General features: G+C 43.3%; 2 protein-coding genes across 5 annotated transcripts in view; both read left to right on the top strand.

Moving 5' to 3' along the window:
* Window positions 1-20,422, top strand: part of LOC124043235 (nuclear pore complex protein Nup153-like) — a 20,809-nt gene continuing 387 nt past the window's right edge. Inside the window, exons 1-22 of one of the 4 annotated variants that reach the window (XM_046361582.1) lie at window positions 1-154; window positions 8,396-8,461; window positions 9,034-9,250; window positions 9,455-9,727; window positions 10,023-10,195; window positions 12,017-12,145; window positions 12,244-12,360; window positions 12,650-12,694; window positions 12,779-12,832; window positions 13,651-13,779; window positions 14,111-14,293; window positions 14,496-14,651; window positions 14,946-15,050; window positions 15,230-15,314; window positions 15,422-15,523; window positions 15,709-16,287; window positions 16,475-16,666; window positions 16,798-17,655; window positions 17,867-18,166; window positions 18,390-18,644; window positions 18,803-18,986; window positions 19,221-20,422. The exon at window positions 19,221-20,422 is cut by the window's right edge and continues 387 nt beyond it. In XM_046361582.1, the coding sequence (XP_046217538.1) occupies window positions 11-154; window positions 8,396-8,461; window positions 9,034-9,250; window positions 9,455-9,727; window positions 10,023-10,195; window positions 12,017-12,145; window positions 12,244-12,360; window positions 12,650-12,694; window positions 12,779-12,832; window positions 13,651-13,779; window positions 14,111-14,293; window positions 14,496-14,651; window positions 14,946-15,050; window positions 15,230-15,314; window positions 15,422-15,523; window positions 15,709-16,287; window positions 16,475-16,666; window positions 16,798-17,655; window positions 17,867-18,166; window positions 18,390-18,644; window positions 18,803-18,986; window positions 19,221-19,311 (4,437 nt within the window). In that variant the 5' untranslated portion in view covers window positions 1-10 and the 3' untranslated portion in view covers window positions 19,312-20,422. The remainder of the gene's footprint in view (window positions 155-8,395; window positions 8,462-9,033; window positions 9,251-9,454; window positions 9,728-10,022; window positions 10,196-12,016; window positions 12,146-12,243; window positions 12,361-12,649; window positions 12,695-12,778; window positions 12,833-13,650; window positions 13,780-14,110; window positions 14,294-14,495; window positions 14,652-14,945; window positions 15,051-15,229; window positions 15,315-15,421; window positions 15,524-15,708; window positions 16,288-16,474; window positions 16,667-16,797; window positions 17,656-17,866; window positions 18,167-18,389; window positions 18,645-18,802; window positions 18,987-19,220) is intronic. The other 3 variants (XM_046361583.1, XM_046361585.1, XM_046361584.1) reach the window with 3 other exon arrangements.
* Window positions 19,962-20,422, top strand: part of LOC124043091 (stathmin domain-containing protein 1-like) — an 8,776-nt gene continuing 8,315 nt past the window's right edge. Inside the window, exon 1 of the mRNA XM_046361260.1 lies at window positions 19,962-20,037. Within this exon, the coding sequence (XP_046217216.1) occupies window positions 19,962-20,037 (76 nt within the window). The remainder of the gene's footprint in view (window positions 20,038-20,422) is intronic.

The raw sequence follows: 20,422 nt of genomic DNA, 5'->3' as shown, positions 1-20,422 counted from the left end.
GCTAAACTCTATGGTTAATGCTATGACAGGACAGTTGGAACAGCTATCCGGTGCCGAGTCGATATTCAATCTAGCCATGGCGGCCACGGGTGGAGGGAAAATTAGAAGCAGAAGATGTCATAGCGCTTCGAAACCTTACGCCAAAAGCAAACAGGTAAATAAAATAGCCGTGTTCGTATGACTGTTCCACATTGAAGGATAGCATGTAGTTTCTTGACAGTTGTCTTTTCGCTCTTGTGTTATTGTTTTCGTGGAGACATTTTGTGTGGCCTAGTCTTAGCGCTCATGGCCTCCACGCTGTGTCAAGGAAACGAGCAAGCTAACGAGAAACATTTTGCCGGTTCAGGGAACTAACGTGTTACTAGCCAGGTAACCGGTGTCTCTTTTAAAACGTTAAAGACTAACGACAGCCATAGTTATTTAACACACTGTCTTGTAGAAATATTGAAATGCACTAGTTTATATGTAGTAACGTTACTGGCTTCTTGTCAAGTTTGCGTTGGCTACATGCGTAGCTATTCAAACTAGCAAGCTACTCGTCGACTGCTAACGTTAGATGTAGCAAGCATCCGAAATTAGCTAACAACCTAGCTAGGTTTGCGTTGTCTCTTTGCCTACATCGATATGCAACGTAATCTATAGAATATCATATCAGTTGTGATAAATTGATAGTATCTCCCAATTCAATAATGTATATGTTTTCTATTTTTAAGACATTTGGCGTTTGTCTTTGTCATTTCATAGCCGGTTAGGTCATAATGTGTAGCTAGTGCGCAATTTTAGTTAGCATTGCTAACTAGCTAATTTCAGACCCGTTTCAAGTGACCACATGGTTGACTGGTTCAATACTACCTAAACGTTGGAGGCTAGATCGGGTTTTAACATTATCATTACTTGGTTACAATCTACTAAGGCGACATAAATAAAATATCAACATTAGGCCGTGGTAGTAGTCAGTTTACATATTTCTTAAAAACAAGGCAATATCATGTTAATCTCAAAAGGGGCATAAATGTGAGGCGGTGTGGAAACATAGCTAACCAGTCGTAGCCTAGCCTGGGGCATTGAGCTCATTTGAGGACAGTGGACTAGAGGTCTTCCAGGGTCCAAAAAGTTGAACCCGATGACAATCGTAACCGAACCGGATAATACAATGTTTTAAAAGGGCGAACCGGGCCCGATAACAATCAGAACAAACACAATACGGTTCAAACCTCATGTCTCTATCATCTGTTAAATTTATTGTAGTTTTAAACATTGCAGAGTGACTAAATCAATAGCATCGTCAGCTAGGCTGGATGCTGTGCGAGAATTAGTTGAACTAGTCCTCTTCTTGGAGGTAAGATCGATTTTGAGACATAACATGTAGCATCTTAATATTCTACCAAATTCTAATCATATTAATGCAAAAATCTTATTTTTAGGCTTGTTTTTGTGAGAGATCATCTCTCTGTAAAATGTCAATGGAGCACTGAGTGTATCACAAGCTTTAGATTCTCAAAGCCTTTTACACAGTGGTGGGAAAAGTATGCAATTGTCATACTTGAGTAAAAGTAAAGATACCTTAATAGAAAATTACTCAAGTACAAAGTCACCCAGTAAAATACTAGAGTTAAAGTATTTGGTTTGAAATGTGCTTAAGAATCAAAAGTAAGTGTAACATGATTACAAATTCCTTATATTAAGCAAACCACAGCACATCCCTTGATTTTTTTTAATTATTTTTTTACAGATAGCCAGGGGAACACTCCAACGATCAGACACAATTTACAAACAAAGCATTTGTGTTGAGTTATTTTGCCAGATCAAAGGCAGTAGCGAAGACCAGGGGTGTTCTCTTGATAAGTGTGTGAATTGGACCATTTTCCGGTTCTGCTAAGGATTCAAAATGTAACGAGTGTAAGGGAACATGCAGGAAACATGCAGTATATTTTCATTAGGAATGTAGTGAAGTAAAAGTTGTAAAAAAATACCCCCAAAAACTACTTACAGTATTTTTACTTAAGTACTTTACACCAAGGCTTTAACATATCATTCAGATTCTCTCATGTTAAAGGTAGACTCAACAAAACAATGTTGCCATGAGCAGCACCACAGATATTGAGATGAGTGAGATGCAAGACTTCACTCTGTCACACAGAGTATGTGCACAGGTTCGCTTCACGCAGTTCACAGCATGCCTGCCAGGGCACCAAAACAGAATTTGAGCCTCGTGTTTCAACGCTCTTAGTTGTTGCAGAAATGGACCCACTTTGCTGTTTACTTTCTGCATCTACGTCATACCACTGAGTCTACCCTTTTAATATATTTTTTTGTAAAATGCGGAAACAACTTTGCAGATTATCATCATATGTAAAATCCCCAAAAGTTGCTGCGTGAAAGTGGCACCACTCTGTCGAGTGCTTTTTATTATTTTACTAAGTCTGACTTCTTGGATATAATGTTCATATGTTAGATCTTGGTCAAATTTATTTTAGAACACAAGGACGTGAACTGGCATCACCAAAGCACCGTTTCACCCACTCTAGGTGAAGTGGGAGGACAAAATGGTTGAGGGGGACATGAAAAAGAAACTTGAAACAGGCAAATGTTTACTGTTTTCTCAGGAGGGAAAGGGGAAGTCAGACATTTTACATAGTTGTGGGAACTACTGGAGATCAAGAAAAGAGGGTATATGAGCGAGCACTGTGTGAGTATTATGTGTGCCAAACAGGTGCTGTTAGATTAAGATATTATATTTTCGGACCATTTGGAACAGTGTAAACACAAAATAAATGATGTATACTAGAGTCTGTTCTAATGAAGGTAAATAATATATATTACTGTATAATGCCTTAATTACAGCAAATACAAAATAAATATTGCATGCATTCGTGAACTGCGGTTTATCTTGTTTTGGATAATTATTCAAAGCTTCCTTTGTTAATGAATTTTAAAACAGAAATACTCGATTGCATTTCAAAGCATGAATGACTCATATGCTTGTGTGATGACATGGGGCTCTCGAGTGGTGCAGCGGTCTAAGGCACTGCATCTGTGCTAGAGGCGTCACTACAGACCGTGGTTCTATTCCAGGGTTGATTGATACAGTAGCATATTTATTGAAATATCGGCCTAAGTATGAAGACTAAACAGCACACGCACTTACATGCTGACCAGGCTGTTTGCATCATGTGCGTGAGCGTTGCATAGTTAATGTTAATGTACACATGATATTCTATCATTGCACCCACACGTCAATGTAGCCAGGCACTAAAATAGAAATTTGTGACACATGACGCGCTGCAAGTCCTGCCTCTTCCTTCTCCTCATTGGTTTTGAGTCGCAAATACCCACGTGGGTGATTGAAAGATGAACTGAGGTTCACACGCCAGTTCAGTCGGTTTATGTTAAGGTGTTACGCCCCTGAAAACAGGGGAGAAATAATCACAAGAGTGATACGGTGTTGTATTCTCAAGTCAACGTTTAGTTCAATGAGAAAAGACCGCGATTTTCCCCAGGAATATGGGTGGAGACCAGAGCAATCGATCTCCGGCTCATAGATTAAGAGCATTTCTTATATCACAGAATAACACCTTTAGGCACCACAAAATAAAGTAATCAATATAACGTTTACACATTACTCTCACATTTCGTACCCTTTGACAGATTTGAACTTTAACACAATTATATGAATGTTATTAATATCTATCAACTAATACTGAATGCATCCTTTTAACCTTAGATGTTTTAAAATCCTCACATACTATGAACTTACTAATACTTTTTAATGTATAACAGGCTATGAATATTTCCTTTAACCTGTCACAAAGGCACCTTAAAATTGGTTGCCAACCACCATATAAAGTCCAAAGCAGAAGAAGCCTGAAGGAAGGAGGAGAGAGTACTAGAAACCTACTCTGTTGACCATTTTATATGTGGATTAATTGTCAGAGTAGAGGACCTTGTGCATTTCAGGTAAAATAACAACCCAGTGTTTATGTCCCAGGACAAATTAGCTAGTAAAACGTTTATTGTTTTAGAGACATTACAAAGCATGCTCATCTGTTTTGTTGGTGTAATTTTAGCCGGGGAAAAAAACATTATGGCTGGTAGATTATTATTTATCTACCTGTCATGTAATTTTAGGCCCTGCCAACAATCAACCAGTCAACTGGTCAAGGTGTGTCAGACCTAATTTTAACATCACTATTTTTGACGACACGTTTGATTAATAAAATATTTAATCAGTCTTCCTCAAATGAAGGGGATGATAATGCAATATTTGCAAGAGGGAGGGAATCTCATTACATTGGTCCTCAACTCGTGGCTCAGTCTTTTCATTCGTGGGTGGGGAATTGATCTGCTGGCCAAGAAAAGTTAGTTGCCCATCCCTGTTCTATGTCATATCAGTGTCCAGATTTCCAGGAACATAAAACACCTTGACATGAAATGCCACAGTATGTTTTCATAAGTCAAAACATGTCTGTACATTTTTTCAGTTGACAGGAACAATGCACCATTTAGGAGTTTATTATAAAGTCATTTTATCAATAGCCTGTGGGCGAAGACTGGGACTTTTAGATTGGCTATTGGAAAGTGAAGGCCAGAAGCCCGCCAGCAGTAAAAACAAAGAGGACATGTAGGCCAAACTAGCGGAATATTTGACTGGAGTTCACTTCAGACCAGTGAACTCGAACTTTCAGTTAGGGTTATGTTTCTGTAGGCCTACATGTCAGCTGCACATTCCACTTATTTGGTTGGACCCCACAAGCATTGTGCTTTTCTTCCGTCAGCTGGGAAGTTTTGGTGAGGGAAGCAGTAGGCCTACTCACTTTTAAATGGACATGTAAAAGTTATGAACTGTGTCATCTAGAGGCCGACCGATTTGAATTGGATTGGCCGATTTCAAGTTTTCATAACAATTGGAAATCTGTATTTTTAGACACTTAAAAACAAAACTTTATTTTTTATTTTTTTTTACACCTTTTTATTTAACTAGTCGAGTCAGTTAAGAGCACATTCTTATTTTCAATGACGGCCTTGGAACGGTGGGTTAACTGCCTTGTTCAGGGGCAGAACGACAGATTTTTACCTTGTCAGCTCTGGGATTCAATCTTGCAACCTTACAGTTGACCAGTCCAACGCTCTAACCACCTGCCTCTCATTGCACTCCACGTGGAGTCTGCCTGTTACGCGAATGCAGTAAGAAGCCACGGTAAGTTGCTAGCTAGCATTAAACTTATCTTGTAAAAAAACAATCAATCAATCAACCATAATCACTAGTTAACTACACATGGTTGATGATATTACTAGTTTATCTAGAATGTCCTGCGTTGCATATAATTGATGCGGTGCGCATTCTCAAAAAAGGACTGTCGTTGCTCCAACGTGTACTTAACCATGAACATCAATGCCTTTCTTAAAATCAATACACTGAAGTATATATTTTTAAACCTGCATATTTAGCTAAAAGAAATCCAGGTTAGCAGGCAATATTAACTAGGTGAAATTGTGTCACTTCTCTTGCGTTCATTGCATGCAGAGTCGGGGTATATGCAACCGTTTGGGCCGCCTGGCTCGTTGCAAACTAATTTGCCAGAATTTTATGTAATTATGACATAACATTGAAGGTTGTGCAATGTAACAGCAATATTTAGACTTAGGGATGCCACCCGTTAGATAAAATATGTAACGGTTCCGTATTTCACTGAAAGAATAAACGTCTTGTTTTCGAAATGATAGTTTCCGGATTCGACCATATTAATAAAGGCTCGTATTTCTGTGTGTTATAATTAAGTCTATGATTTGATAGAGCAGTCTGACTGAGCGATGGTAGGCACGAGCAGGCTCATAAGCATTCATTTAAACCGCACTTTTGTGCAGTTTGCCAGCAGCTCTTTGCAATGCTTCAATGATTTAGCTGTTTATGACTTCAAGCCTATCAACTCCAGAGATTAGGCTGGTGTAACCGATGTGAAATGGCTAGCTGGGGGGGGGGGGCGCTAATAGCATTTCAAACGTCACTCGCTCTGAGACTTGGAGTAGTTGTTCCCCTTGCTCTGCATGGGTAACGCTGCATCGAGGGTGGCTGTTGTCGATGTGTTCCTGGTTCGAGCCCAGGTAGGGGCGAGGAGATGGACGGAAGCTATTCTGTTACACTGGCAATACTAAAGTGCCAATAAGAACATCCAATAGTCAAAGGTATATGAAATACAAATGGTATAGAGAGAAATAGTCCTATAATAACTACAACCTAAAACTTCTTACCTGGGAATGTTGAAGTCTCATGTTAAAAGGAACCACCAGCTTTCATGTTCTCATGTTCTGAGCAAGGACCTTAAACGTTAGCTTTGAGTGCCATGGCACATATTGCACTTTTACTTTCTTCTCCAACACTTTGTTTTTGCATTAGTTAAACCAAATTGAACGTGCTTCATTCTTTTTTAGGCTAAATTGATTTTATTAATGTATTATATCATGTTTAAAATAAGTGTTCATTCAGTATGGTTGTAATTGTCATCCTTACAAATAAAAAATTGGCCAATTTAATTGGCATTGGCTTTTTTTGGTCCTCCAATAATTGTATCGGCGTTGAAAAATCATAGTCGGTCGACCTCTAGTGTCATCACAGCAGCTGGTGTCAGGTTATTGTGCTTGGAGGGAGGGAAAATTACGAGTGAAATCACTTTGCTTTCATCCCACCTTGTTGAATTTAACACGAAGCGTCCTCTCACGAAGCGTCCTTCTTACAGATTGGACCTCCCTTTTTAAAAAGGCATTGGTAATAGATTTTTTCCACATGCCATTGACACTTTGCTATATACTGAACAAAAATATAAACGCAACAATTTCTATGATTTTACTGAGTTACAGTTCATATAAGGAGATCACTCAATTTAAATAAATAAATTAGGCCCTAATTTATTGATTTCACATGACTGGGCAGGAGTGCAGACATGGGTGGGCCTGTGAGGGCATAGGCCCACCCACTGGGGAGCCAGGCCCAGCCAATCAAAATTTGTTTTCCCCACAAAAGGGCTTTATTACAGACAGAAATACTCAGTTTCATCAGCTGTCCTGGTGGATGGTCACAGACAATTCCACAGGTGAAGAAGCTGGATGTGGAGGTCCTGGGCTGGTTAAAGTGGTTAAACGTGGTCTGCGGTTATGAGGCTGGTTGGACGTACTGCAAAATTCTCTAAAATGACATTGGAGGTGGCTTATGGTAGTGAAATTAACATTAAATTCTCTGGCAACAGCTTTGGTGGACATTCCGTCAGTCAGCATGCAAATTGCACGCTCCTTCACAACTTGAGACATCTGTGGCATTGTTTTGTGTGACAAAACTGCATATTTTAGAGTGGCAAAGGAGAAATGTTCACTAACTCTTCCTCGTGGACCAGTGGCAGGCAGCCCTCACGGTGATCTCCCCTGTCAATGTATTTTTGTGTAGAAGACATGAATCACAATTATTTTTAGCTAGCAAATATAGTTAGGGTTAGGGATAGCATAACTTAACCAAGCTAACGAAAATACACACACTCAGGTAGAGTCTGTCAAAGTTACATCATTTTACGAAGTAACTAGCTAGCTACAGTTAATCGTTAAATTAGCTAGCTAATGATTGTAGCTAGCTAACGTTATCTGTCACTGACTTGTTACTCACCGTAATAGTTGTCTATGTAGCTTCCTATATACATCTTGAACCCCTTTTCATTCTTGCTAGCTGGAGTCTCGGAGGCTGATGTAACAATTCAATGTACAATATTAATTTGAGGCAAGTCCTGAAGACACCTAGTAAAAAAACTGCGACATAGTGGTAGTAACGTTATATCGTCGGTAACAACTAGACTGACCGGAAATTGCCAAAACGATAGGAAGTGTGTAGAACGTTCGATCATGGAATGTGCATAAGGCCTATTGTACGCCTCCATACCATCTCACTGTTTCAACCACACACACACACACAAAGTGCTTCCTGGGAGAACAATGAGTGCCGATTTCTGGCACAGTCCTGTGGTCTCATGGCCCCATTCACAGGAGTAATGCAGCGTCTTTAAATCCCTAGAATCACAAAGGCCTGCGAGCACTAACTGACCCAGAGAGGGGTCTGAGAGGCTGGGGCTGGTACATAGGTTAAATTAGACTTATCTAGAGCAGCATTTCATAACTTTTTCCATTCCGGGACCATCACAGTCAAGCTCTTGAGAGCTACCATTCGCAGTGGCACTTTTGTTTTCTTTTACCGCTATATCTTGCCGGTCACTTTTAGCAGTCAATGTAACTCATTAAAGTCTTATTATAATAATAAACCATTTGTGATAAGTCATGTAAAATTGATTGCTTACACTGGTCTTTGCTTGGTAAAAACTGTGTGGATATCTGCTCTGTACTCGACTGGTGGTTTTTACAGATGAGCAGAAGTGAAGTGGAGCATATGGTCGTTATCAGGAGTCAAAAGCTACCAGGAGAATGGGCGGTGTGTGAGCTACCATCTTTTTACAGTTGCTCTTTATTGCTGCGGCAAAATTTAACTTGGGCCTGAGGCTCCTGCAGACCTGTTCTAAAAGGACATTTAGTGTAGTTAATGAAGCTGTAGAGCACTTCAGGACCGATTTTGTGATATTGATTTAAAGACAGGAAGCATCTTCCTCTGGCTTGTATATAAAGCCTAGATCTCCTGTAGAAGGGTGTGTGTGTGTGTGTGTGTGTGTGTGTGTGTGTTACAGCATTAGACCTGTGCTGCGTCAGACTCCTCTGACCCACTTTTCACTGAGAGCTTGAGTAAGTAGGGCTTCGCTTGAGAGGAATTACTTTCCTGTGCGCCCACTGCTCGCTCGCTCTCTTTCTCTATTGTTACCTAGTGACACTTTCATCATTGGTAGGGTTTGTATTTTTTCAAATTTGTTGCCCTGAATGAATTTGTATTTTGCTATAATGTGTAACACTAGACGTTCATCACGGTTTTATTTTGTTTTGGAAAGTTTCACTATTGTGTTAAATGTCTCCCTTTTATTCTCTCCATCTCACTCTCCACTTTCTCTCCAACAGCAGCAGCCTGGCCTGATTAGTCGAGTGACAGACACAGTCAAGAGCATCGTTCCTTCTTGGCTGCAGAAATACTTCAGGAATGGGGAGGCTGCAGAGGGGGGAGGGGCCATAGTGGGGGCGGAGCAGAACAGCCAGGCCCCTCCCCCAAATGGCAGCGAGGAGGTAGCACCCCTTCCTGATGGACGGGACACTCCGGAGCCCTGTACCAGCAATACAGGTTAGTAGATATGGTGTCAGCCAATCAGCATTCAGGGCTCCAACCATTCAGTTTATAATATTTGTTAATGTTTCATATTTTGTGTTAGGATTGTAAAGCCTAATTCTAGTAGTTGGACTTGCCTTGGGACTTATGTGCAATTTTGAACCTCAAAATATGTATCAACCCATCTTAACCCTAGTTATTTCTCCTCAACATCCCCAGAACCTTCGACAAGCAGGGCATCCCTGAACTTCCAGGATGTTCTGTCAAGGCCCCCCCTCAACCGCTCTCACCTCCATTTCCCCTCCTTGGACACCTCCCTGGCCCGCAGGGGCCCTAGCTCTCTTTTCTCCCAGCCCTCCACCTCCTCTGCCCCCTTCGTTGGGGCCTCGCCCAGCTTCTCCCTTGTCAAAGAGATCAAGGACAACAGCTCACAGCACGAGGACGACAACATCTCTACCACCAGCGGCTTCTCTTCACGTGCATCAGACAAAGGTAATGTGTGTTGGGGATTGTGTGTGTCAAAAGTATGGAATCCCGTTTTGGCCACTAGCAATCCTTTTGAGGTCTTGAGTCGGCAGAAGAGATTTTTATGGTAGGATGTGGCTTTGAGAAATGTATCTCAAATCTTGAATATAGGATTTTAGGATCTAGTCGGTACTGCTAAAATTCAGTCCTTTGTTGCATGACACATTTTGTATGAATACTCAAATTTGAATCTTATCTGTAAGTCGCTCTGGATAAGAGCGTCTACTAAATGACTTAAATGTAAATGTAAATCTGTCCCCAGATGTACCTAATTCGAAGACCGCATCTCTACCCCAGCTCTGGTCCCCGGAGATGGACCGGACCCACTCTGGGCCACAGCAGTCCCAGTCCAGTCTCAAGAAGCCTGCGTTCAACCTGTCTGTCTTTGGGACGTCCTCCACTGTGAGTGTCAGTCAGTCAAGTCAGTCCTCCACTGTGAGTGCCAGTCGAGAGTCCACAAACTACTCGCTTAGCTACTGATGTTCAGTTGATTTACTTTGACTAGTTGATCATTTTAACAGAAAAACCAACATGCATACAGTGCCCAATAGAAAGCTTACACCCTTATCTTTTTTCCACATTTTATGTTAAGTGGAATTTTAAAATTTTTATTTTTCATTTGATCTACACAAAACACTCCCATAATGTCAAAGTGAAAAGAAAATTATACAAATTAATTCATTTTTTAGAACTAAGATATAGTCACTGTATAAGTATTCACCCCCTTTGTTTAGGCAAGCCTAAATAAGTTCAGAAGTAAAATTTGGCTTAGCAAATCACATAGTAAGTTATATGGACACACTCTGTGTAAAATAATGGAGTTTAAATTCTTTTTGACTACCCCTTCTGTCCCTCATGCATACAACATCTGTAAGGTCCTTTAAGCACATATTAAACTACAAAGACCAGGGAGCTTTTTGAAAGCCTCATAAAGGGCAGTTATTGGTAGATGGATAACAATAACAAATCAGACCCTGAATATCTCTTTAAACATGATCAAGTTAACAGTTATGCTGTGGGTGATGTATTAAACCACACAGACACATCAAAGATGAAGTTGTCCTTCTGAACTGAGCTGCAGGACCGGAATGAAACTGCTGAGGCCATTTGGTGATTTTTAAAATGGCTACGAAGTTCAATGGCTGTGATGGGATAGCTGAGGACGGATCAACATTGTAGTGACTCCACAATAATGACCGAAATGACAGCTTGAAAAGAAGAATACAAATAGCCAGAATAAAAAATATTCCAAAACATGCATATGTCTGCAGCAAGGCACGAAAGATATACGTCAAAGGAATCCACTTTTTGCAAAGCCCTATGAAAACACAACACATCACTGAGTAACTGCCTTCTTATTTTCAAGCATGGTGGTGGTTGCATCATGGTATGGGTGTTCTTGACATCAAGACTTGGCAGTCTTTGTCGATGGATTTTTAAAAAACTGGATAAAACAACGTGATGGAGTGTTGTGTATTGAGCTTAGTGGTGGTGGGCATGTTATGGCGTTCATGTTTGCCTGCGCAAATAGCCTAAACATTGCTGTCTAGCCATGATCCCCAACACCTTGACCGAGATTTAAAAAAAAAATATATATATATATATATATATATGACTCTCAGCTGTAATCGCTGCCAAAGGTGATTCTAACATGTATAGACTCTTACCTAATCAAGGTATATTTAAGCAATGAGGCCCGAGGAGGTGTGCTATATGGCCAATATACCACGGCTAAGGGTTGTCCTTAAGCGCAACGCAGAGTGCCTGGACACAGCCCTTGGCTGTGGTATATTAGCCATATACCACAAACCCCAGAGGTGCCTTATTGCTATCATGAACTGGTTACCAATTTAATTATAGCAGTAAAAATAAATGTTTTGTCAGTCTGATATACCACAGCTGTCAGTCAATCAGCATTCAGTGCTCAAACCACCCAATTTAGAAGTGTTTTGTATTTAATTAAAAATATGATTTTTATTCCACTTTGACATTATAAGAATTTGTTCTTAACGGACTTGCCTAGTTAAATAAAGGTTAAATTAAAAAAACATTACAAAATTACATGTGTTTTGTAAAGGATCTTCACAAAATACTGATAATATTAAATCCATTTGAATCCCACTTTGTAACAAAATCAAATGTGACGAAATCCAAGGGGGGTGTTGACTTTCTATAGGATCTTGGAAACTCTGGCTTTTGCAGCATTATTTAAGATTGTGTTTTTTAACATTGGGCATTTGTGTTCTTCTCCACTAGTCTACGATGAACAGTTCAGTGCTGAATTCCAGTCAGTTGGGGGATTCCCCCTTCTACCCAGGGAAGACTACCTACGGGGGAGCGGCTGCTGTTAGAACAGCCCGTTCACGCACAGCCATACCGTACCAGGTAGTTCTCTACAACTCAACAATGTTTCCCTATTGATTTTCTCCTAGGCAAGAAACAATATTCTGTGGGAAATTTGACTGCTATATTTTCCCCTCTAGGCTCCATTGCGGAGACAGATCAGGGCCAAGCCTGCTGGGGCTCAGCCCTGTGGGGTGACCAGCGCTACCGCCCGACGCATCCTACAGTCCCTGGAGCGCATGTCCAGCCCCCTCGCTGTGAGTACACATGTTTTAATTGAATATGGAATCTTCAGATTAGCAGGAACATTGGCTTACTCAGCCTGGCACAATGGTTACAGAACCGTTCTATTTTATTGTGTAGACCTTTCAACCTCAGTCAGCTTTATACCTTACATTTTCTATTCTATTTCTGGAAAAGTGATTTGAGAAGTGGTGAATCCTCACAAGGAAATGAAGTTAACATCTCAACTTGGCTACCAAGTAATTGTAAATATTGGTCGTTTATGTTAACAAGTGCATCACAGTTGTGTGTTTGTCTTAACAGGATGCCAAGAGAATCCCCTCTACAGTTTCCTCTCCCTTATCAACAGTAAGTGATGAGTATTTCTCTTTAAATGTTTTAGATCCTCCATTGTTGTCATGATCTCACAGTTATTTCTCCTATGTCCTTCAGTCACTGGATGGCAGCACTCTACACCTTTCACATTTTCAGGCCAAAAAGAAACTGGTAAGTGTTTATTTTCGAAACACCCTTTACAAAATCTCTTGACACTGACAATTGACATTATTGCTGGTCTCCTCTCCTCTACGTGTGTTTGTTAACCAGTTTTCTCCCAGCTGTTTGTCCACAATATTATGAACCCCAACAGCGGTTAGTTGGTGTGAACAGTGGTGTCATTGTTAGTTCCTCCTGCCCCTTTTATTCCTGTCTGCTGAAGTTAATGGGTGTCAGGCTGGGGCAGCTGTTCACCACTGCTCTGCTGTGTTTATGCGCTGAGTCTGTGAGCAGGCGTGTGTTTTAAGTAAGCGGGTGTGTGTGTGTGAGTGAAGAGTGTGTTTGTAAGCATTTGTGAGCATGTGTGTCTCTTTGTGTTGGTATCTAGTAGGGTTAGCTATGCCAAAGCTGGATGGCTGTCTGTAACTGTTAAATGGTCCAGTTGTGACAGCTGGTCACTAAGCTCTGTCAATGGGCTGATGAGAAGTAAGGGGGTCTGACAAGACTGTCCAGATCCATAGATGGCTTTTTGGGGCAGAAGGCTCAAGGCTGGTTCCTCTCAATGTTGTGGCCATATTGACTAAGTGCTACCTTTTTTGAGATTTCTCAAGGACCATGCAAACATTTTGTTACAATGAAAGTTTGGCAGTGGTACGTGCCAGTTTATTATAACTTTTATTTGGCCAGATTAATCCAGCTGTGGATAATGGCCATATATGGATTGGAGAGCTGAGACAAACATTTTAATGTTGTACATTTGTGTGTGCTCGCGGGCCTGGGACACCTTGTTTTGAGTATTTATCGGACGTTTTTGTGTGTTCGCCCTCCAGCTGGACTCTCCCCTCCCTCCAGTCCAGAAGCTGGTGATCCCGGCGGCAGCGTCAGTGTCGGGGAACCGTTCCATGTCCTTCAGGCCCTCTCTGACCCCTGGGGGCCTGGCTCGAACCCCTAGAGACACGGTGAGGACCCCTAGCACCACCTAGTCAGCTAATGGCTTCTACGTATCCATCCAACTACCGCAAATTAACTATAGATAATGTGTTGGGAAGTTTTCCCCGAACTCAGACCGTCAATGACTGTTTCTACATGTTGAATCGGGACCAACTACAATGTCCAGCGGCGATCAACTGAGACCACACACCGTGCTGATCCATTTAAGACCTGTCCATAGATGGTTGGATAGATGTTTAGAAGCCTTTACAAACTAAGTCTGTTTTATTGCAGAGTTGCTTTCCAAATTACAGCCAGACTGCTGCTTGCGTTTCATGTTCCACCCTGCTTTGCCTCCAGCCCACAAGACAATCCCCTCTGATTCCTGAAGCAGTGGCAGGTCCTTCTCAAAGCACAAGCAGCATTCTACCCACCTACCCTCTGTCCAGCACTCCTGCATTCAGCAGCACAGGGTCAGGAGGTGGGAAGATGAAGAGGGAGAGGACCAGCACAAGACCCTCTTCCAAACGTCCTGAAGACCAGGTGGATTCTCCGTTCTCACTCTCTGTGACTCCTCTCCTTTCTGGGGAGAAAAGTTTGGTTTCCCGGCAAATGATAAACAAATGATTTTGGTTCTAAATCTCTTCAGAAAAGGTTGAAAGTGAGATTTAAAAATACCCCTTCTGTGTAGAAATGATCTGGTGCTGCATGCTGTTTTAAATACTCTATTTGACTCTCTCTTCAGATCGCTGAGCTATCGGACCTGCCAGCCATCTCGCTCCCCCATAGCCCGTCCTTCAGTCTGCCCAGCTTCAGCTTCTTCCAACCTCCCACCGCCACAGTCACGCCCACTGCCGCTCTCACTACCTCACCTGTCCTGGAGGAGCCCTTCCCTAATAAGGTCCGTCCAGCTCCATTTGCTTACATCCCAAATGGCACCCCATTCCCTATATGGTGCACTACGTCTGACCCTATTCCCTATATGGTGCACTACGTCTGAACCTATTCCCTATATGGTGCCCTACTTGTGACCAGGCCCTGTAGGATGCCATTTGGGATGCAGGCTTTGACATTGACTTCCACTGGCTTTATTTCAATGTGTTCAGTGTTCATCCTAATAACCATGAAGGCCTAGTGAATAAATAGTGTGACGTCTGCTGAAACTGACCTGGGTCAGTTGTCGTCTTTATTCCAGGTGCCACCGACTACAGCCCCCTCTACCCCTCCCTCCACACCTTTCACCTTCTCCTCCCCCATCGTCATGGCAACTGCTGCTAGCCCACCGTCCTTCTCCCCGTCTGTAAGTCCCACAGCTTTACTGCAGCTTGAGTATGCCTGCTGTGATGACAGTATTACCCCTATAGAATATTATTGTTTCTGTTTTTGACACTCAACAGTGAGTTCATATTCTTACTTCTGTACCAGGTATTGAAACCAAACCTTGCACTGTCGGATGTTGGTAATTTTTTTGTCTTTCAGTCTGGATTTACCTTCAGTGCACCTGTAGTGAAAACGGGTCTGTCACTATCCAACGGGAAGATGGCCACCCCAGTATTGGCAGCAGGTAAGCTTGGATCAACTCCAGGATAAGAACAAGATCAAGATCCAAACCTTGACGTAAAGGGAAATAAATTTAATAGCTAATAGTTGTTTCCATTGTTGTCTCTGTAGTGAAGCACGCTGCAAGTGAGAGCATGGATGAGTTTGAAGGGCCATATAAACCAGCCAAGGTGTTGAAACAGGGCAGTGTTCTGGACCTCCTGAATGGACCTGGTGAGAATTACCTTGAATGATTTATCTTGATGACACATGTCCGTTGCCATAAACTGGTACTATATCAGCTGTCATGACGGTTATGGCAACTGTTATGTTGCCAATTTAATGGGAGGGTTCAAATAGTGCCATTAGTTTTCTATTTTGTTTTAGTGGTTTTTAACCCCTTGTCTTCTTCCCCATAGGATTTGCCGTTCCTGTTACTCAGACCTCCCCTGTCCCCAAAGCCCACCAGGAGACCCCAGCACTGTCCACCAACACCCCCTCCCTTGGGGACTTGTTCAAAGCGACAACCGGTTCCTGGGATTGTGACACTTGTGTGGTGCAGAACAAACCCACTGACACCAAGTGTGTGACCTCTGTGACCCCACAACTAAACTCCGGCCCCTCTTTAGCAAAAACTGACAGTATACCCTTGTTGTCCGGGCTGGAGGGTTCCACCACCACCACTACTCCCGCTGCAACTTTTGGGGCCTTGTTCACAAAGCCTGCAGGAAGCTGGGACTGTGACACTTGTCTGGTTCAGAACAAGCCTGATGCTGTCAAATGTGTGGCCTGTGAGACAACCAAGCCTGGGACTGGAGTTAAGGCCTCACTGACTATGCCTGCCTTCTTGGAGGCTAAGACTCTGCCCGCTGCTGCCCCACTCCTGGGCTTTGGAGACAAGTTTAAGAAGCCAGAGGGAGCATGGGAGTGTGGCGTGTGCATGGTGCAGAACAAGGCGCAGGACACCAAGTGTGTTTCCTGTGGGATCGCTAAGCCAGGTAGTGAGACGAGAGAACAACCTGGTGCTTATTATTTTATTTTTTAAGTTGCCCCATACTGCTATCTTGGCCAAATGTTCAGTTTACATCAGAAGATCTTCAAGGAAGTGTTTAAATGATGTGAATCTGATGCAAATTTACGTGTTTATATTTTTGCTGATCGCTCATATCTTCATCTACCTAACAGGAGCAACGGCTGCGCCTCCATCTCTAACTCCCACCCCTGTCAGCGCCACTCCTCTACTAGGCTTTGGGGCCCAGTTCAAGAAGCCAGAGGGAGCGTGGGAGTGTGAGGTGTGCTGTGTTGAGAACAAGGGAGCAGACAAGGAGTGTGTAGCCTGCCAGACCCCCAAGCCTGGAGCTAAAGTAGAGCCCAAAGGTATGTACAGCTGTCAACTGCCATCTTTGTGTGTTCTAGAGGCTTTGTCATTTTAGCGAGATCTTTGCTTTTTATTGAGGATTCTGATACAGAATTCTGAACTCATTAATGTGATCCCTGGTTTCTTTCAGCATTTGGTTCCTCATCGTTTGGGATCCAGTCCTCTTCTGACTCGGGGGGATTCAAGTTTGGCATGGGGGCGTCATCGGACTCAGGTTCTGGGGGCTTCAAATTCGGCGGCACCCTCTTGGACTCCTCATCTTCAGGGGGCTTCAAATTTGGTGCATCTGCCTCATCGGACTCTACCTCGACAGACACCAGCAGCTCTGCAGGCTTCAAATTTGGAGGCTCCTCTGAGGGATGCAAATTTGCAGCTTCAGCTGCTTCCACCCCTGCAGTGGACGAGGGGAAGAAGGCTGAAGCCCCCGGTATGGGTGCCGGGTTCAAATTCGGCGTCGGCGGTGGGCTCTCGTTCGGCACTGCGGCAGCTGCTAGCACGGAGAGCAAACCCCCTTACAGTGGGTTCTCCTTTCATCTGGTGGCAACCTCTGATTCCTCCTCCTCTACTTTCAGCCTCCCTGTTTCTACAGAGAATGACAGTGGAGCTTCTACAGAAACCACGACTACCACCACCACAGCAGCAGCACCTATGTTTGGGAAGCTGGCTGAAGCCAAGGCTACTGCGCTGACCACACCACTAGGGGGCAGCATATTCAGGGAATCACTAGAGAAAGACAAGGCCCCTTCTTTCACCTTTGGGAAGCACGAGAAGGAGGTTGCTTCTATGGGTTCTGGGTTCCTGTTCAGTGTTCCTAGTAAAGAGGGGGTGGCATCAGCTCCATCTACAGGCTTTTCCTTCAGTAAGCCAGACGCACCTAAAGACCAGCCCAATGCACCTGCCTTGGCCTTTGAGAAGCCGGAAGACCAGAGTGAGACCCCAGCAGCAGAAGCCCCTAAGCCCTCATTCAGCTTTGGGCAAAGCACAATAGGTGAGAGGAATACTCTGCTGCAGTAGTTAATATTGTTATTAACCTGTTTTGTATTTGTTGATTTTATGAATGGATGTTCTACTATGGAATTTATTATTTTTTTGGTGCTATTTTTATTTTTCACTATTTAACTGTTTGTAATTAATGTAAACACTGTCTACACTTAAACCATGATATAATTCTTCACTTAATTCCATTGTTTTCTTTGTAGATGCTGCAGCCCCAAAGCCAGCATTTGGGTTCATGGCAAGCACCACCACCACCTCTTCTTCAAGCAGCTCTACCCCTGCCTCAGCCCCCATCCCGGCCCCCAGTACCTTCCTGTTCGGGCAGAGTGCCTCTACTGAGGCCACCCCAGCCAAGTCCTTCTTGTTTGGGCAGAGCCAGGACAGCCTGCCTGCCCCTGCAGTCTCTCTGAACCCTGGCCCGGCTCAGCCCTTCCTGTTTGGGTCTGGACCTAATGCTGCTGCTCCCTCCTTCACTTTTGGAGCAGCTGCACCCTCCACTGCAGGTTGGTTCCCTTTAGGACTTCTTTTAAAGGGGGTTTTCCACCCCTGACGTGCCACTGCATCATTTTACTCATCTGCAATTTATAGAATAACAACTATAGCTGTTAACGGCTTTGACCAATGATTGACCAAATATGTTTTACCACTTTAGCACTCTTGTTTTAGTTGGCTGAAATGTAGTCTGTGAATGATAAAACACTTAACCACGTCTCTCTCTCTGGTCAGCTCCATCAGCAGCCCCTGCTCCATTTGTATTCAGCCCTGCCTCCTCCACTGGGTTTGGGTCAGGACAAGCTCCCAACTTTGGTCAGGGCACCCCTCATACCAGTGCCCCAGCGTTTGGTTCCCCTGCCCCGTCCCCCTTCTCTGCCACTGCCTCCCAGCCCCCTGCCTTCGGAGCCAAGCCCAACTCTGTCCCTGTGTTTGGCCACCAAGCCAACTCCACTCCTGCTTTTGGCTCATCTGTCCCCACCACACCAGGTGGGTTACTATTGTCACATTGTTTGGGGCTGTTTTTTGTGTATGTGTGTGATTTCTAAAAATACATTTGAGCCACTCAGTCTGATTGCAGTGTGATTAAAATGTAATCATGCAATGTCAGAGTCCCTTTTTTATGCCTGATGTTATGGTTTTACCAGGTGGAGGTTTCCAGTTCGGCGGAGCCAGTGTGTTCGGCACCTCCAGTAACAGCACGGGGGTGTTTGCTTTCGGAGGGGCACCAGGAGGGTCCCCCGCCCCTTCTGCCACACCCTCCATCGCAACCCAACCCAGTGCAACTGGAAGTGGTTTCAACTTCGCAGCGCCCCCTACCTTTAATATTGGGTGAGTCCAACAGCTCTGACTCCTGAGAAAGGACCGTTGGATTGGTGCAAATTCAACTGCCCATACATTCATATTCTCTCTGAATTTCTGCATGGACTGATTTAGTGCATGCATTCAGTTATTAGCCCCAATTGTGACGATAATGATGAAAAAAATAACTCCCAAGTTATTGGATGCGTGTGTGCGCTACATTTGAAACAGGTGTTGATGATAATGTCATATCCCCTACTACAGATCAAAGAGCACCACCTTCACTGCAGCTGCCACCGGACAGCACTCAATCCCCGGTCGCAAGATCAAAACAGCCGTCCGACGTAAGAAGTAAAACATCCATCGGACTAGACTTCAAATCAAATCTTGACCCTTTCAAGCAAAGGCGGGACTGCTTCCTCTGGACAAACACTGAAGTACTTAGGGGGTTCATCAAAGCATCCTTCACATGCTATCTGGGGATGTATGGGTTATACTCTGATGTGGGGGGGTGGAGACCTCAAAGAACCTAGAGAGAGGGACCCTTGTTCAGGACATGTCAGACTTCAATAACCTATGACAGCAAAAACAACCACACAATCAAGTGAGACTTCTGCTTAACAAAAGCAAAGATATATATTTTCAACATCTGCAAACGTCAGCTAGAATTTAGGCATGACTTTTTGTGATTAAAATAAAGGCAAAAGTGTAAAAAATATTACTGTTGCGTTGATTAGGTTATGAACTACAAAAGTTCATGCAGAGGTTAATGAGAGCTGTAGGGCAAATCCCAAATGGCACCCTATTCCCTATGTAGTGCACTTCATTTAACCTGAGTTTGAAGCAGTGCACAACATGGGGTATGGGATAGGGTAACATTTGAGACGTAGCCATGTTGTCAATGGCGTGTATGCTGTATGTACAGGTTTCTGTGTGCTGAATGACGCGTGCTTGTTATCCATGTACAGATTTGAGGTGTGTTTTGGTTTCTTTGTACATGCGGAGATGTGTGTGTCTGTGGCATGTGTGTATAAACTGAACGTACGTGTCATTCGTGGCAGCGGCTGTCAGACGGTCGAAGGTGAGAAACATGAATGTGTTTTAAATGGTGGGGAAGGAGAGGACCGTTACTCCTGCGCTGTGGAGGTTGGGGCCGGAGGCTGATGCCTGAAGTTTCCTCCGACTTTGTAAATCTGTAGTTCCAAATCTGTTCTTATTGTTTTGTGGGGGGTTTTACCCCTTCCTGTTGGTCTCCCATCTCCTTAATTTTCATATTCTCTCCCCTTTATTCTGATTCATATTCTGTCTGCCTCTCTTAATTGGCCTTTGAATATTATTATAAAAACCTGTAAATAGTGTTTGTTTTTTTATCTGTGAAGTTGAATGTGTAATGTCGCGTTTACGTGCTTGTCGGCACTAGGAAATTTCCGACTTGCTGGTTGTAGTTAGTTACATGCAGCGTTCAA

This window comes from Oncorhynchus gorbuscha, linkage group LG09, assembly GCF_021184085.1.
Source record: "Oncorhynchus gorbuscha isolate QuinsamMale2020 ecotype Even-year linkage group LG09, OgorEven_v1.0, whole genome shotgun sequence".
NCBI lineage: Eukaryota > Metazoa > Chordata > Actinopteri > Salmoniformes > Salmonidae > Oncorhynchus > Oncorhynchus gorbuscha.
This window is presented reverse-complemented; position numbering and strand designations above follow the sequence as displayed.